At 57.6% G+C, this 15,971-nt stretch overlaps 1 protein-coding gene and 1 long non-coding RNA gene across 11 annotated transcripts in view; one reads left to right on the forward strand and one right to left on the reverse strand.

The window, feature by feature from the left end:
• Positions 1-9,616: 9,616 nt before the first annotated feature.
• SHISA6 (shisa family member 6) overlaps positions 9,617-15,971 on the forward strand; it is a 165,904-nt gene continuing 159,549 nt past the window's right edge. For all 10 annotated transcript variants that reach the window (XM_053994998.1, XM_053995000.1, XM_053994999.1 and 7 more), the window contains exons 1-2: positions 9,617-9,658; positions 9,749-10,682. In XM_053994998.1, coding sequence (XP_053850973.1) covers positions 10,000-10,682 — 683 coding nt within the window. In that variant the 5' untranslated portion in view covers positions 9,617-9,658; positions 9,749-9,999. The remainder of the gene's footprint in view (positions 9,659-9,748; positions 10,683-15,971) is intronic.
• On the reverse strand, positions 12,532-15,507 carry LOC128816970 (uncharacterized). Its single transcript, XR_008440061.1, has 3 exons — positions 15,212-15,507; positions 13,113-13,262; positions 12,532-13,002 (listed from the first exon to the last, which is right to left on the reverse strand). It is a non-coding gene; the product is annotated as an uncharacterized LOC128816970 (long non-coding RNA).

Raw genomic sequence — 15,971 nt, forward strand, 5'->3', positions numbered from 1 at the left:
GGGGCTAAACCATATTTTGTAAGGCCTTTCTTTGATAGTATCTTTACTTAGAGTGGAAAACAGAGGGCTCAGTCCCCCAGCATGGTCTCCCCCGTGCCCTTTCCCCCCAGGCAGAGCTGTGTGGGCAGCAGCTCCCACACACCTGCCCCTCTCCACGTGTCCCAGAGGGCCGGCAGCTGTGACACAGCGCTGGGGACAGGCTGCTGGCACGCAGCTGCCGGCAAATGGATGCCATCAATCAAATTACTACCTCTGCTGCGCCCCAGAGCCTCCCTGGAAATTTAAGGCATCTCCTCAAAACGTAAATGGGAAAATAAATGCAGGAGGGCAGGGAATGAGGCTGGGGCTGGTGGGGAAAGGGTGGAGCAGAAAGAGTGTCCTGGCAGTTTAAGAGAGGACTTTACACATCTATGGTTTTGCTTGTTTTGCTGGAGAAAAATGAAGATCTAGAGACCATCATTATCCTGGGGTTAAAGTAAAGCTAGAAAAGACCTATTGCTTGTGCATCCTGAAAAATCCAGCTGGTTATTTTTGGGGGTGGGAAGAGAGCTTCGTGCTTGCTCTTCCGAGAAGAGCAGAAACACATTGCCTGTGCTGATGGCATTTTGTCCCTGGAACTCATCCCACAGTTGATCACTCCATCACGGCAAAGATTTACTCCAATAGCTTTTGTGTTTTATAACATTTACCAACAGTCTCGCTCTGCTTGCTGAAAACTCCAGGAGTGGGCAGTGTCCCTCAGCACGGCCTCAGGAGCTCTGCTGCTCTCCCTGGAAAAGGATTTGTCAGCAGAGCTCAAAGCTTTTATTCCTGTAGGTAGAGTAGAAACGGGGTGGGGGAAACAGGGGAATCAGGCCTGGGGGTGAAGGAGCCTTTAGCTGCTCTGTCCTGGGGCACCGGGGTTGTCAGGCCTGGCATTGCCTGGCACTGACACCTGAGGTGCAGAGCTGAGCTCACCTGGGCCAGGGTTTGTGTGAGGGGCTCTTGTCCCCAGCCCCTGTCTGCTCCCACCAAGGAGCACTCCCAGAGCAGGGAAATGCTCCTCCAAAGAGCTCAGTGAAGGTGGCGTTTGCTGCCTGAGAGCCTCCTGTGGGTTAACGCTGCTCAGAGAGGGAGGGCAGGGCCAGCAGGGCACAGGGACTGAGCCCAGGATCCCAGAATTCACAGAATCACTGGGTTGGAAGAGATCATTGACTCTTTGACTCATTGACTCAAGATCATCGAGTCCAACCCAGCCCCAACACCTCAACTGAACCCTGGCACCCAGTGCCACATCCAGGCTGTGTTAAACACCCCCAGGGATGGTGACTCCACCACCTCCCTGGGCAGCCACTCCAGAACTTTATCACCTTTCTGTAAAACACTTTTCCCTAATACCCAACCTGTATTTCCCTTGGTGCAGCTCGAGGCTGTGTCCTCTGGTTCTGTCAGAGCCACTGAGCTGAGCCCAGAGTGGGGCAAAAAGGCCTGGGGACCCCAGGGTGAAGATCTCCAGGGGGAAGATCTCCAGCTCTCTGGGAAAAGGGGTCCCAACACAGCTCTCAGGTGGTTCCTGCCCCTTTCAAAACCTCCATGTCCCTTCATGTCACAGGAGGAAAGGAATCCTGCAAACATCTGGATGTGGCTCTCCTGCCTCTGGAGCACAAAATCCCCTGGCACTGGGGAGGCCTGGAGAGCCCTGGGCCCAACAAAATCCTGGGAGTTTTCTACATAATGCAGCTGCAGTTCTTAGGGAAAGAGAAGGAGGAGAGCAGGGATCCACAGCTCCTCGTGTGCCTGCAGCCTCCAGGCAGGCTGAGCTTCAGAGATCTCCTCAGACAGGAGCTGCATCAGTGCCTGAGAGCCTGGGGGTGTTACTCGGGGTGGATTTGTCTGACAGCCTTTTAAACCTGTCTATATTTCTTGTGACAACGAGCTCCCCACCAACGCAGTGTTCAATAAATGCTCCTTTTTGGAGCCTGCCATGCTTAGGTGGTTTTGTTTTCCTGCTGGCTTTGCATGACAGAGCAAACCTCAGGGCACCTCGGAAAATGTCTGTGCCAAGCACTCACTTTTCTCCTGATGGATCCCCTTGGTCCTGGGGGTTAAGAGGTGGAGGGGAGAAACCTGAGCTGCTGTTGGGCAGTCAGGGGTGGTATCTCACTCCTCACTGGCAGCAGGACCCTTCCAGAACATCAGCTGGAGCCTCATCTCATCTCATCTCATCTCATCTCATCTCATCTCATCTCATCTCATCTCATCTCATCTCATCTCAATCTCACCCCACCCCACCCCTGGCACAGCAGGGACACCTCCCACTGTCCCAGGCTGCTCCCAGCCCTGTCCAGCCTGGCCTTGGGCACTGCCAGGGATCCAGGGGCAGCCACAGCTGCTCTGGCAATTCCATCCCAGCTCTTCCCCACCCTCCCAGCCAGGAATTCCCAGTTTCCAGTCTCCCATGCCTCCCTGCCCTCTGGCAGTGGGAGCCATTCCCTGTGTCCTGTCCCTCCATCCCTTGTCCCTCTCCAGCTCTCCTGGAGCCCCTTCAGGCACTGGAAGGCCACAATAAGGTCACCCTGGAGCCTTCTTGTTCAACTTCCCTCTTGCTGCAGGCCTGAGGATTTCAGTCAGGTTTTATGGTCAGGTTTTGTGCTACTTCTGAGCCCTCAGCACGTGGAGCAGGAGGAGGATGAGGATGAGGAGGAGAGGCAGCTCCTCCTGCCCATCTGCAGGTACAGAGAACAGGGCTGTCCCCTGCCACATCCATGGATGTACAGGCCGAGGGATTTTCCAGCCTTCAGGGATTGTTCTGGCTTTCCTTCTGCCTTTTTCTGTAATTGTATCAATGTGGGAAAAAAATGTAAATAGGAATTTTAATAAAAGTATAGCAGTAAGCAGATCTAATCTCTAACCTTTTGAAATATGAAGAAGCTGCTTTATCTGCGAGGAAGCACAATCTCTCCCCAGCAGAGATGGGAATTTGTGGGAGTTAAATTAACTAAGGCAGTGCTCCCCTCTTGCTCGTTGAATGTAAACGAAGCATATTGAGGATTATTGCAAAGGGAGAATTAATAAAAACAGAATGGGAAAGTTTCAGACCCAGCCATGTTTGCTAATCGTTTCCCAGGCATGGGGAGAGCAGCCTGTGGTCCCAGCACCTCCCTCCCTGCTTCCACGGAGAAACAGGAGAAATCCTGTGGAGGGCCTTGCAGTGGGAAGCAGGGAGCTGCTGGAGTGAGGAGTGCTTGCAATTCCAAGTTCCATCCACACACAGCTCTGCAAAGCAGAGCTCCTGGCCCCCCAGCTCTGAATTTGTGGGTGTCACTTGGTGTCCCCCACTTTACCCACAGTGGGCTGCTCGTGGGACGTGCCCGTGGATGGGTTTTAATGTCCCTTCCGACCCAAACCATCCCATGATTTTATGATCATTTCTCCTGCAGTTGCCCAGTTTTCTGAAGAAGTTTGAAGTCCACAGGGCCAGAAGCCCTGACAGAACCTGCTCCTTGCCCTGTTGGGATGCTCCTTCCTCCTCTCCTGGGCCACTGTGCTGGCTGCAGGCAGCAGCAATTGGACTCCTGAAGTGCTCCTTTGTCTGCTCAGAGGAGTGAATTGGCAGCAGCACAAAGACCTAAGGAAAATAATTCCCATTAAGCCAGGGGCACCCTGCCTGAGCAGTGCCTGCCTCAGCCCCAGAGCCGTTCCTCCCCCTGCCCCCTGCTCGGGACTTGTGATTGTTCGTGCCCATGGCAAGGATTGCCCCGGCCTGCCGTGCACACCGAGCTCCCATCCCACGCTCTTTTCTCAATTGTGCAAGCCTGGGGTTCTGCTTTCTTTGGTCTCCCTCTCAGCCATGAAAAATATCCTGATTTCAGAGAGCTCTCAGCTCTATTCAAAGGACTTTTGAATCCTCCCATTTTCCAGTCATTCACCTGGCCCGTGAGCGACTGGGAAGAACCGGCTCATCCCCGGGGATTTTAGAAAAGGTATAAAATTCACCTGTAAAGAGAAACAGAGGCACTCAGGGAGCCTGGGAGCGGATGTGTCACTCTCTCTGAAATCCCTGTCATGCCTGAGGGACTCATCTGCTTTCTGGACAAATCTGCCTGCCTGGCACAGGGGCGGAGGGAGGGGCTGGCACCTGGCAGGAGCTCTCCTGGAAAACTCCTGTGTCTTTATCAGGCCATGGCATGAGCCCTGCACTTGGAATCCAGGAATCTCCTGAGCTGGGAGGGACCCCCAGGATCACCCAGTGCAGCTCCTGTCCCTGCACAGACCCCCAACAACCCCACCCTGTCCAAAGGCTGCTGGAGCTCTGGCAGCCTCGTGCCCATTCCCTGGGGAGCCTGGGCAGTGCCAGCACCCTCTGAGGGAAGAACCTTTCCCTGAAATCCATCCCCAAACTCCTCTGGCCCAACTCCAGCTGTTCCCTGGCTCCTGTCCCTGTCCCAGGGAGCTGCAGCCCCTCGGGAGCACCGGGGCTGTGATGGCACCGATGTCCCTCAGGCTGCCCAGCCAGGTGTGAGGCCAGCCCTGGGTGAGCTGTGAGGAGAGGAGATCTGGGATCACACATCTTCCAAGCTCTGGCAGGCTGCAAATGCACTCCTGTGTGGCCTTGAGCACAGGTTTCTGCTGCTGAATTAAAACATCCAGATAAAAGAGCCAGAGCCAATGGATGGGATGTGTGGAGGGAAGGAAAAGGCCCATTCACCTCAACCCAAGGCTGGCTGGGCCTGAGCTGTCCCTGTGGCCTGGCTGAGGTGGGATGGACACAGGGATGGACACAGGGATGGACACAGGGATGGACAACAGGGAGGGTTGATCCCCAACCTCACAGGGATGGTCGGGCTGCAGAGCCTGTGAGTCCTCTGAGTGTCACATTGCTGGGCTTGGAGGCAGCAGCAAATTGAGGATGAGAGCTAATTGCTCTCATCCCTCTGGTGTTATCACCTGCATCCAGCTGTGGCTGTTCAGCCTGGCTCCTTCCCTCTGCTCCTCTGCTGGCTCCTCCCGGCTCAGGCTGGAGCTGCAGGGCAATCCGGCTGGCTGTGCCAGATCCCAGGAAAAACCAGCTCTGTGGGACACTGATGGAGCAGCGCCTGGCTGGGAGCTGGGAGGGAAGCCTGCCCTCGTGGCAGGGACAGGCTGTGCCGTGCTGCTGGTGGAAGTGACAACAGGGACTCTAATAACACGGAAAGGAAAAGCTCCCACTGCTCTCCCTTCTGTGCACGTGCAGCCAGATAAAGGCAATTAACCCCTGACAGTCCGGGCAGGGCCCTGCACAGCCAGGTGTCACCCTCAGGTGTGTGCTGCCCCGAGGAGCCCTGGAGAAGCCGCACACCTGCAGGCAAAGGTAGGAAGCCCAAAGCAGATCAAATGATCTTTCCCAGCCTGGCAGGCCTGGAGGAGCCGTTGCACAGGAGAGCAGCCAAAGAGAAACCCACACTGAGGTCTCTTCAGTCCCCCTCTTTCTCCCTGCATCCCCAGGGGTGTCACAGTTTGCAGAGGATACTTGGAAGGTTTCCTTTGTGCTGGATCTCCTGTTAATATCAGGAAGGAACCTGCAAGAAAAATGGAGAGATGATTTATAAGGCTGGACTGACAGGCTTCAAACCAAAGAAGGGAAAATTTAGGTTGGATATTAGGAAAAATTTAGGGTTTTGCAGAATTGCAGTGGTAAAAGCACTTTCAAAAGGCTTCTACATGAGCAGAGCTGGACAAATAATGAGGAATTTCTCATTTGCTGTAGAAGTTTCTTTGTCTTCTGTTTCAGATGGCCCCATTTGAAGGGAGTGCATTGCTGACGTGCCTGGCCAGTGCTGGGACACCTCAGTGAAGCCCCTGCACCTCTCCCAGGAGTGCTGGTGGCACCTTTCCTGCACAGGTGGGCACCTTGTCTGCCCAGCTGGGCACAGCTCAGGTCCGTTCCTGGCCCCTGAGTGAGAGAGAACAGGAGACAGGGACAGGTGACAGCGGCAGGACAGAGCTGTGACAGTCGCTGCACTGGGCTGGGCGATGGGAGCAGGGAGACAGAAACAAGAGGTTCCCGTGGGGAAAGAGAATCCCAGCTCCTCAAACTGTATAAAAGCACACAAACCATGGAATCCTCTCGGGCAGCAGAGAATAAACCAGCCATGAAAAGCTGGTGAAATGCCCCTGTTTCGCTCCCGTTTCTTGTCCTGTCCTTTGAGGCAGCTGCTCGGAAGCTGCAGAAGAAGCTGACCACATCTGGCCCTGCCTGTGTGAGGCCCTGCCAGCCCCGTGTCTGCTTGTTCCCCTCGCATTTCCCTGCTTTCTGCTCACTCTGTGCTGTACCTGGAACAAGCAGCCCCCTGCCTGCACCAAACCCGGGATCCACCCGTTCCCGTTCAGGCAGGAAGGAATCCACTCCACAGAAATAACCCCCCAAACTCCTATTCGGAGCTTTTTGTAGCCACATTAATTTTAGAAGAAAAATTAGGTCCGAAGTGCTGGGCTCATTTTAATGAAGATTCACGGTCACGGCTGAATCCCCTGACGAGGAGGAATCAGCTTGCGAGCACATCAGACTCATTAGAAACTCCTCTCAAAGTCATCAGAGGCCGAGCAGGGGCGGCAGGACAAGGGGCTGAGGGGAGGGATGCTGGGGAGCAATTGGATTTCGGGACTTTCTGAACCTGCACTTCCCTTCCCTGCCTGCAGCCGCGGCAGCTCCGGCACGGAGATGAAAGCACCCGGCAGAGAAGATAAACAAGAAAACAGCTCTGGAACAGTCACGCTGCCAAGAACGACCTGGGGAGGATGGGACGGGAGATGAAAGAGAAAGTGCTGGAGGCTTTGGAGTGACTTCCAGGTGGGGATGGAGCTGTCACAGAGTCACTGTCACACCGCTCCGCGGGCATGGGGGGAGTGCAGCTCGGGCATTTTCTCCCACAAGCATCTCAGCCTCTGTCCTTCCCTCCCACAGCCAGCAACGCGGCTCCAAATCCCAGGAAAGTCCCAGAAATCCAGCGTTGCTCCTTAGGGACTCTTTCCTTCTTTTCACATTTGCTTCAGCTTCTTCCCTCCCGTATTTTGGCCCCAGGCAAGGCAATGGGATTATACCGGGCATCCAGGGAAGCTCTGTCCTTCTTTAGCTTGCTCGGTGGTGTTGATAAATTGGCAGGAGGAGGCAGAGGCATCTGGGTGGGGTTTCATTGTCGCCTCGGTGTGATAAAGCTGTGGTGGCATCAGAGGAGCACGTGCAGTCCAAGGCTCAGCCGGTTCAGGAGGCTGGGCAGGCACGGAGGAAAAGCCAATCTCAGCCCCCAGATATCCTGTGGGGCAGAAAACCTGACCCCCAGTGCTTCACCAGGCACTCTCTGTGCCCTTGTAATGTTTGGTGGAAGGACAGAGGTCTGCCAGTTGTTTCTGTCTCAAGACCATTGGATCTTTTCCCCAAGGACTGCCTGCAGCAGGAGCCTTGCCCACCTGGGAGAGGACGCTGGGTTTTCCGAGTGGCAGCTCCTCTCCACTGAGCTGCCCTCACTGCAGAGACCCCAGCTCCTGTGTAGGTGTGCAGGGATCAGCCAGCTGAGGGAAGGACCCGGATTGTTCCATCTGGGTGCCTCCCACACTTTGCAAAGCCTTGGAGAAGCAGAGACAACCCAGATCTGAGGATGCTTTCTGTGGAGAATTTGATGAGGACATGTGGAAGGCCCACAGTGTTTGGAGATGGCCTCCCTACAGCAGTCAAATCTGCTTTACAGCCTTCGGTGTCAGGGTTTGGTCACTCATAACAGGAGAATTATCCCCAAGGAGGGGCCAGAGGAGCTGGACTCAGGGTATTGGGGTTCACAGGGGTGCCTGCACTAAAGCAGCTCAGGCTCGCCCTGGGTGGCCACGCTGGCCTTAGGCTGCCACCCTCTGCCTCAGGTTTGAGCCTGGGCTCAGGCACTGCGGAGGTCTGGGCTCCCCATGGTGTGGATTCACCTGGGCACCTCCCTCAAGTCCAGTTCTCAGCAGCCATGGAAGGGTAACAGCTCTCCCCTCCGTGAGCAATAAAGGGATTTTCGATTTCCCCGGGTGCTCCCCAGCACCAGAGCAGCTTTAGGTGGCAGAGCTGAAATTCTCTTTGCCAGCCTCACAGTCCGTGGGCTCTCCTGGGGGAGCTGTCAAATGAGCTGTGGGCACTCACAGCTTGGTGGCTTGAGGAAATGATTCCCACACGGTACAAGACAGGGGATTTTTAGGGGTGCTTCTCCCTTTCCATTGCTCCCTTCCTCCTACGCTGCTCTCCTGAAAACGGCCTGTCTGCAGCTGCAGGAATCCCTTCAGTTCCCACCTCCGTGTGCTCCTCCTTGCTGGGATTCCTCGCTGTCCTCTGTGTGTCCTTACAGCTGGCAGCACCTTGGCTTCTTCAGGAAATGTTTGTAGAGGCTTTAGTCGGGTTTGCAGTGGGACACGGAGGAAGCACCAGGACTTTGAGGAAATTCTGCCTCAGAATGACCGTGGCTCACAGCAGTGAAATCTGCTGTGCCTGAAGGGACCTTGCTCAGAACAAACCTGTGGTGGCTGTGCCCGGGTCACTGGCCAGCCCAGGGTAGTGCCAGCCCAGCCCTGCAGCACCCCAGAGCTCTCCTGCAGTGGGAACAGTTGGAAGAAGTGGGGAGTGTATCGGGCTGGGGTGGGGGTGCTGCTCTCTCTCCACACTGAGCACATCAGGGAGCAGGAACTGGGACTCAGCCGGGCCAGGTGCACCTTCCCAGGGAGGTGCCACCAGCCCGGGCTGGAGCAGCAGTCCCTGGGACGCCTGGGAGGCTCGTCCCGTGCAGGGCTGGCAGGGCAGAGGGGACAGCACGGCCTGGGGGCAGCACGGCCGGACAGCCCTGGGGACAACGTGTGCCCAGTGCCAGGCTGTGCTGCGGGCACTGCCCTGGGACAGGCACAGCGTCACGCACATCTGTAGGGACCGCATTCCTGCCGATCCCCACAGGGACCACACCCCCGGGGACAGGGAGGGGGTCCACACCACACACACACCTTTAGGGACCACATCCCTGCCCATCCCTGCCAGGACAACCTCAGACCACCAGGGACAGGTCCAGTGGCCACATCCCTGCCAGGACCACAGCCCCCGGGACAGGCACAGAGTCCTCACTCCACACACACCTTTAGGGACCACATCCCTGCCAGGACCACACCCCCGGGGACAGGCACAGGGTCCTCACTCCACACACACCTTTAGGGACCACATCCCCGGGGACAGGTCCAGTGGCCACTCCCCACATCCCTACCAGGACCACCTCAGACCACCAGGGACAGGTCCAGTGGCCACTCACCGCATCCCTGCCAGGACCACATCCCGAGGGACGCGCACGAGGTCCGCACCCCACACACACCCACACGTACCCCCCCCCCGCCCCGGGACCCTTCCCCGCGCCCCTCCGGAGCCCCCCGAGCTCCGGCGCCGGCCGGGGCGGGCGCTGCGGGCTGCGGGCGGGCCGGCGGCGGTGCCGGGGGTGCCGGCGGAGCGGAGCGGCGCGGCGCGGTCCCGGTGATGTCAGGAGCGGCCCGGCAGCGGTGGGCGGTCCTTCCCCGGCTCCCGGCTCGGCTCGGCGCCCGCCCCTGCTCCGCGCCCGGCTCGGCGCCGCTCCGCTCCGCCCCCGGCTCGGCGAGGAGCGCGGGCAGCCCCGCGGCCCCGCTGCAGTCCCGCTCCGGCATGGTAAGGCCGTGGGCATGGGGCGGGCGGGCGGGGGCGGGCCGGGCTGCCCCGGGGCGCGGCGCGCTCTCACCCTCTCCCCGTCTCTCGCAGCCCCTCGCCGGAGCAGCGCCGGGACCCCGCCGCCTCCAGCCGCGCTCCGCCGGGCTCCGCCGCTCGCCCCGCGCCGGCATGAAGCGCCCGGCGCCGGGCGGCCGCCGCTGAGGAGCCAGCGCGGCGGCAGCAGCGGGACCCCCGCCCGCACCCCCCGCCCCCGCCCCGCTCCATGGGGCAGCGCCGCGGCCGCTGAGCCCCCACCCCGCCCGCCGCGCCCCCCGCGCCGCGCCCCCGCCTCGCCCCTCGCCATGGGGCCGCGGCACCTGCTGCTGCCGCTGCTCCTGCTCTCCCTGCAGCTCCTGGCCCTGCTGCTGCCGCTGCCCGCGCAGGCGGCCGGGCCCCCCCGCGCCAAGGGCAACCGGACCCAGGGGGCGGCGGCGCCGCGGCGGACCCCCAAACCGGGCAAGGAGCTCCTGAACCAGACGCTGGCGGGCCCGGGGGCCGCCGCCCCCACGGCGCTGCCCGGGCGCGGCAAGGGCGCGGGGGGCGGCAAGGCAGCCCCCGGAGGCGGGGGCGGCGGCGGGGGCTCGGCCCCGGCGCACGAGACGTGCTGGGGGTACTACGACGTGAGCGGGCAGTGGGACAAGGAGTTCGAGTGCAACAACAGCCTCACGGGCTTCCGCTACTGCTGCGGCACCTGCTTCTACCGCTTCTGCTGCAACAAGCGCGCCGAGAAGCTCAACCAGAGCCTGTGCCGCAACTACAAGAGCCCCGAGTGGGCCCACCCCACCACGGCCAGCGGCGCCCTGCCCGCCGACGGCGGCGACGGCGGCGACGGGGACGCCAACAAGTACGACCCGGACAAGGACAGCACCAACGCCACCGTCTACATCTCGTGCGGGGCCATCGCCTTCGTGCTCATCGCCGGCGTCTTTGCCAAGGTGGCCTACGACAAGGCGCGGCGCCCGCCCCGGGAGATGAACATTCACAGGTGCGCTCCTTCCCCTGCTCCCCCCCAGCGAGCCTTGCCCCTTGGCAGAGTCTGCTCGAGGGTTTCCCGGTGCGCTGCCCAGCCGAGGGTCCTCCTTTCGAGCGCCCAGCCAAGGGTTCCCCAGCTGTGCAGCTCTCTCCGAGAGTTTCCCGTTGCGTGGCTCCTCCAGGGATTCCACCTTTGGACTTGCTGTCCAAGGGCTCCGTTTTTACACCGCTGTCCAGGGGTTCTCCCGTTGTGCTCCCTGCCCAAGGAGTCTCCCTGTGAAGCACCCACTCGGGTCTCTGTGCTTTGCTCTGCCTCTCCGTGAGTTTCCCCTGCCAACCCTTCCAAGGGTTTCCCCGGTGCCATGACTCTCCGACGGCTGTGCCGCCTGGCCAAACGATTTCCCATTGTTCTGCCGCTTCGAGGGGTCCTCCCTTGAGTCATTTATCCAAGGGTTTCCCCCTTTGCGACGGCTGTCCAAGGGTTCCCTCTTCGCACCATCCACCAAAGGGCTTTCCCTTTCCATGCTCTGCCCAGGAGTTCCTCCTTCCCACGGTCCGACCCGCACCCCTCTGGCCATCCCACTGCCCACCCCGGGGCCTGTCCTGGTGCCCCGTGGCTCTTCTCCCGCGGCCGCGTTTGTGGTCTCCTCCCCGCGCCTTCGCCTTCAGCACCGGCTCCGCGGACAGCTCCGGGACAGCTCCCGGATAATTCCCGGGCTGTTCCCGGACAGCTCCGCGCTGCCCCGCTCTGCCCAGAGTCCGTCCCGGAGCTCCACGCTCAGCCGCCCCCGGCACCCCCTCCTGTCCCCCGGCACCCTCCTCTACATCCCAGAACGTCGCCCTTGCCCCTCGGCATCCCGGCACCCCTCTCCTGCCCCCCAGAGCCTCCCTCTGCACCCCGGCACCCCCTTTTACCCCTCGGAGCCCCCTCCTGTTCTCCGCACCCCGACACGTCCCTCCTGCCACCCCGGAATCTCCTCCAGCATCCCGGCTTGGCCCCCCTGCACCCCTCCTCCTTTCCCCGGGACCCCCCCACATCCCTCCTGCCCCCAGCGCTCCCCTCCTGCCCCTGGCACTCCCTCGCTGCACCCGGGATCCTCAGCAGCCCCCAGACCCCCCCATCTCCCCTCCAAGCCTCCCCACACCCCCCAGGGACAGCGGAGCCGCTCGGACCCCGCGGGTCCTGCCCTGCCCTGCCCTGCCCGGCCAGGGAGAAGTTTGGGATGGGTCGGAGCCCCCTGGGTGGTGCCTCCCCCCCGCGCGGCCGCTGGGGCTGTGCGGGGACGCGCTGGTGGTGGCAGAGCTCTGCACGTTCCCGTTTTCATTCGGTCCCTCTCAAATCCCGAGAAGCCCGTCCCTGCCGGCTGGAGAGGCGGCTCCGTGTCCCCTCGGCAGCGGCGTTACACGGCGCTGTAGGGACAGGAACGCTCGGCGTGGCACAGAAAATCCTGCTTCAAAGCAAAAGCTCGGGCGTCTGTAGCAATCCTCCTTTTGGACAAACGCGTGTTCTCTCTCAGTTCATATTTATTTTATGATGAAAAAGTCCCTCCAAATGATGAGTGCTGCTTGCGTGCCGCGAATCCGAGAGCTCCCCGTGTCTGAACGTACAAATTGGTGAGAGGCTTCTTTAGAAGAGCAGTGCTGAGCATCAGGGGGAAAGACCTTAACTCTACCAGATAATGCCTCCTAAAAATTATTTTAATGAAGATTTTTAATCAGAACTCTTGAAATCATTGACCATATTTTTAAGGCTGAACTTCAGCTGCAATCAACAGAGACTGGGGGGAGAAATATTAGTTTTTTTACCAGGAAAAAGATATGAGTGACGCAGTTTTTATTTATTTGGGAAGACGTGTTTTATTTAGACTCCTCCCTGCAGTGAGGACAAACACTGAGGCTGGTTTACATTTGCTGAGGGTCTGGCCCACATATTCCATTCCATATCCCACCTGCCCCTGGTCCCTGCAAGAATATAACTCCACAGTGTTAAAAAACTACGCACAGCTGGGGAGAGGCAAGGGTCCTGCAAGTGGCTTAGCCAGAAAATCGTCTCTTTTAAGTGTTTTGTTAATGATGGGATGGTTCCCCAGCTGCCCAGCTCTTCTGGCTTCAAGGCAACTTTGCCTGGGCCTTATCTTCACACTAAATTTGGAAATCTGGGTTGGATGTCCATATGTTACTTCTGCTCCAGCTCCAGCCTGCTGCAGGGTTGGATCCTTCACCCTTGGAAATCAGAGGCAGTGTTGCCAGACTCGTCTGGATTCTTCCTGATGTTTTCATTTCTTTGATGCTTGCTTTGCTTTATTTAGATAAGTTCTGGTGAAATGATTCACCTGTGTATAGAAGTATGAATGGCAGATTGAGTGCTCGGGAAGCTTGACTTCCAGAGCATTTTAAGGAGTTGATTGACTTCTATAATATGGTAGCTGGTAAAAGATTATACCTTTCAGAGCTGTGTTACCTGAACTTGATCAACATCACACGAGGGTTTAAATATTTTGAAGTGCATCTCCTGCATTGGGCTGAACGCTCTGAGTGCTCTAAGCAGAATGTAAATACGAGGAGAGGAGTGGTTTGTCTTTGCCTCTGACAGCTGCTGGGGAGGAACAGGGAAGGAGGAAAGCAGGTTGGGGTCAGATATTTCTGTCTGTTTGAGGTCGTGTCAGCTGGAGTGAAGTGTGACATCCAGAATAATTCTCTGTAGTGATGGCGAGTGCACTAAACCTCAGTGTGCATCCTCTGGGAGGAGGAGAGCAGCAGCATGAGCACAGCTTGCTACAGGGGCTGGAAGAAGCCTCTTGGGCTCGTATCCCACAGGCAGGGAGGATCAATCAGAACTTCCCTGCACCTCCCCACGAGCAGGATCACTCTGTAAATTTTACTTCCTCGTAAATGCTCGCCGAGCAGTGCCGTGTGTGGATGTCATCCCTCTGCTCATTTCTCGTCCAGCTTTTACAGAAAATCCTTATGAACTCGCTCAGAAAGAACATTCTGAGGGAGGCAGGGCTCATAGAATGTCTTTTGGTGGAAGGAGGGTTTGCAAGTTCACAGGAGAGCTGTCAGTGTGCCGTGGAAGGAAGGGCTGGCTGTGCATGTGCAGCTCCGAGCTGGAATCAGCTCCAGTTTCCAGGCACTGCCACGTCCCTTTAAAGCAAGGCACTGCTGTGATTCTGGGCTCACAATCACTGAGACAGGCGTTTCCAACAGCAGTTAAGTGGAAGTGCTTTGAAAACCAGGAGCTGAAATATTCCTATTGTACAGAAAGCCTTGTAATGCTTTCAGTGGAACTGATTTTTTTTAATTTTTTTTTTTGGCAATTATAGGATCTTTCAGCCTGGCCCTATAGAACTGCCTCTTGCTTTGGGGGTTGCACAGCCAGAACTTTGCTGGGCTCCAGGTAGAAGCTGGGGCTGGTTTCTGAGAATTACACCCAGCAGTACTGTGTGTGCTGATGCTCTCTCCTGCATTGGTGAGGATAGGTTGTTTTTGTCTCATTGTCAGGGTTGTTTTCTTCTCTCAGGCATTTCTTAAGTGAAATTTAAGAAGTATTTGCTTTATTTTCAGTCTGGGGATGAGTTAGGGAATCTTTGAGCAGGGACTATCAGCTGGTTCTTTCCAAAGCTGGGTGAGCTTTTCTGCAGCAAGAAGGGGTGACACAGAATGTTCTCATTCCATGGCCATGACCCTGCATCCCCCCGCTACAGAACACAAATAATTCACAGATGCAGCACTGCTCCACGACCCCTGCTTAGCCTCAGCAGCAGCCACTGCACTCTGCTGAGCTGGGAATGCACAGATTGGAACCTGGACTGAAATATCCCAAGTGCATCCCACTGGTCAGCTGAAGGCAGAGGGACACAGTGGCACAGCTGGCCCTGGGGCACTGCTGGGAGCCCAGCTGCTCTCCTGGGAAGCAGCACAGGGATTTTTCCCAGCAGACCAGCTCTGTGTGCTGCTACAAGGCCTGATCTGGCTGAGGGGTAGGAAAGGGAGAAGGGAAACAGGCTCTGTGCTGTGCTTCACTTCACCCTCCTCCCACAGCATCTGTGTTGCTGCAAAGAGGGAAGATATCTGTGCTGCTCTTCTCCTCAGCCCCTTTGCATCTCCTGCTCTGTGAGTGATAACTGACAGCTTTTATAAATGAACATCCTTTGCCCGTGTAGAGACCAGAGTTAAATCGATCCACTCCTGCTTGTTTCTGCTTGTGGCTCTGAATTCCAGCAGGAACCAGAGGCAATGGATCTGTCTGCTCACAGATCCAAGGAGGTGCTGGTCTGTGGGAGCCCAGCTTGAAATGCAGCAGGGTTTGTGTTCCTGCAGGCTGCCTCCCCACAGCCCGGGGCCCTGGGCTTGCTGAGGGGCTGCTGGAGGGAGCTGCTTTCAGCTGTGAAGGTTATGAGCAGTGCCTTTCTCCAGCCCTGGTGTTTGAGACGGGGATCACAGGCAGCTCCTTCAGCTCTGCTCTCTGCTGCCGAGGGCTGCTGGAGCCAAACGATCAAACTCCATCGTCCCCAGGGCAGGGAGGGAGTGCTGTGAACACACCTGGCCACAGGGACTCCGCAGGAGGTTTTCCTTCTTGGATGCTGTTCCTGCTTTCAGTCTCTTTCCACTGATGTGTTTTTATGCTCTGCTGGTTTTCACTCCACTCAGACTCACTCGGGTGCCTTTCAGCTGCTCTTTGCCCTGCTTTGAGTTGTTTAATCCTGATGGTTTCTGAGTGTCTCCTCTGAAGTGCCCTGTCCCTCTCACAGGCACAGAATACAGGTCAGACTGAACTAGGAAAAACCAAAAAAAGGTGCAGCCATAGAATCACAGAATAGATGGGCTTGGAAGGAACCTTAAAGATCATCTCATTCCACCCCCTGCCATGGGCAGGGACACCTTCCACCCGTGACATCACAGAAGTCACTCAGAGCTAGCTCTGTTTCAAACCAACCCTGCACCTGGCTGGATTTGGGGTAACTCCTAAGCAGGGAGGACACCTGGGTCTTGTCCTTTTGCAGGGCGAATTGTCCAGATGCAGACCCAAATCCAGGCCAGGTGTGTATCTGTGTGCCTGTACCTGTACAAATCATTTTTCCTTTTGTTTCACTTCCCTGCGCTGGGAAAGCTCCAGTCTGGAGCTCTGGTCGTTGTTTGCAGTTTGATAGTTGGGGATTTTTTGCCCTGTTTTCCTCTCTGAGTCCGTTTTATGAAGAGATTGACTCTGTGGGAGCACAGAGGCTGCCTGGCCACTGACTTCCTCTGGATGCTTCTGGGCTTCTCCTCTCCCTTTGAACCTCTCCCATTACGAGAGGCCAGG

This window comes from Vidua macroura, chromosome 19 (assembly GCF_024509145.1).
Source record: "Vidua macroura isolate BioBank_ID:100142 chromosome 19, ASM2450914v1, whole genome shotgun sequence".
In the NCBI taxonomy this organism is placed as follows: Eukaryota; Metazoa; Chordata; class Aves; order Passeriformes; family Viduidae; genus Vidua; species Vidua macroura.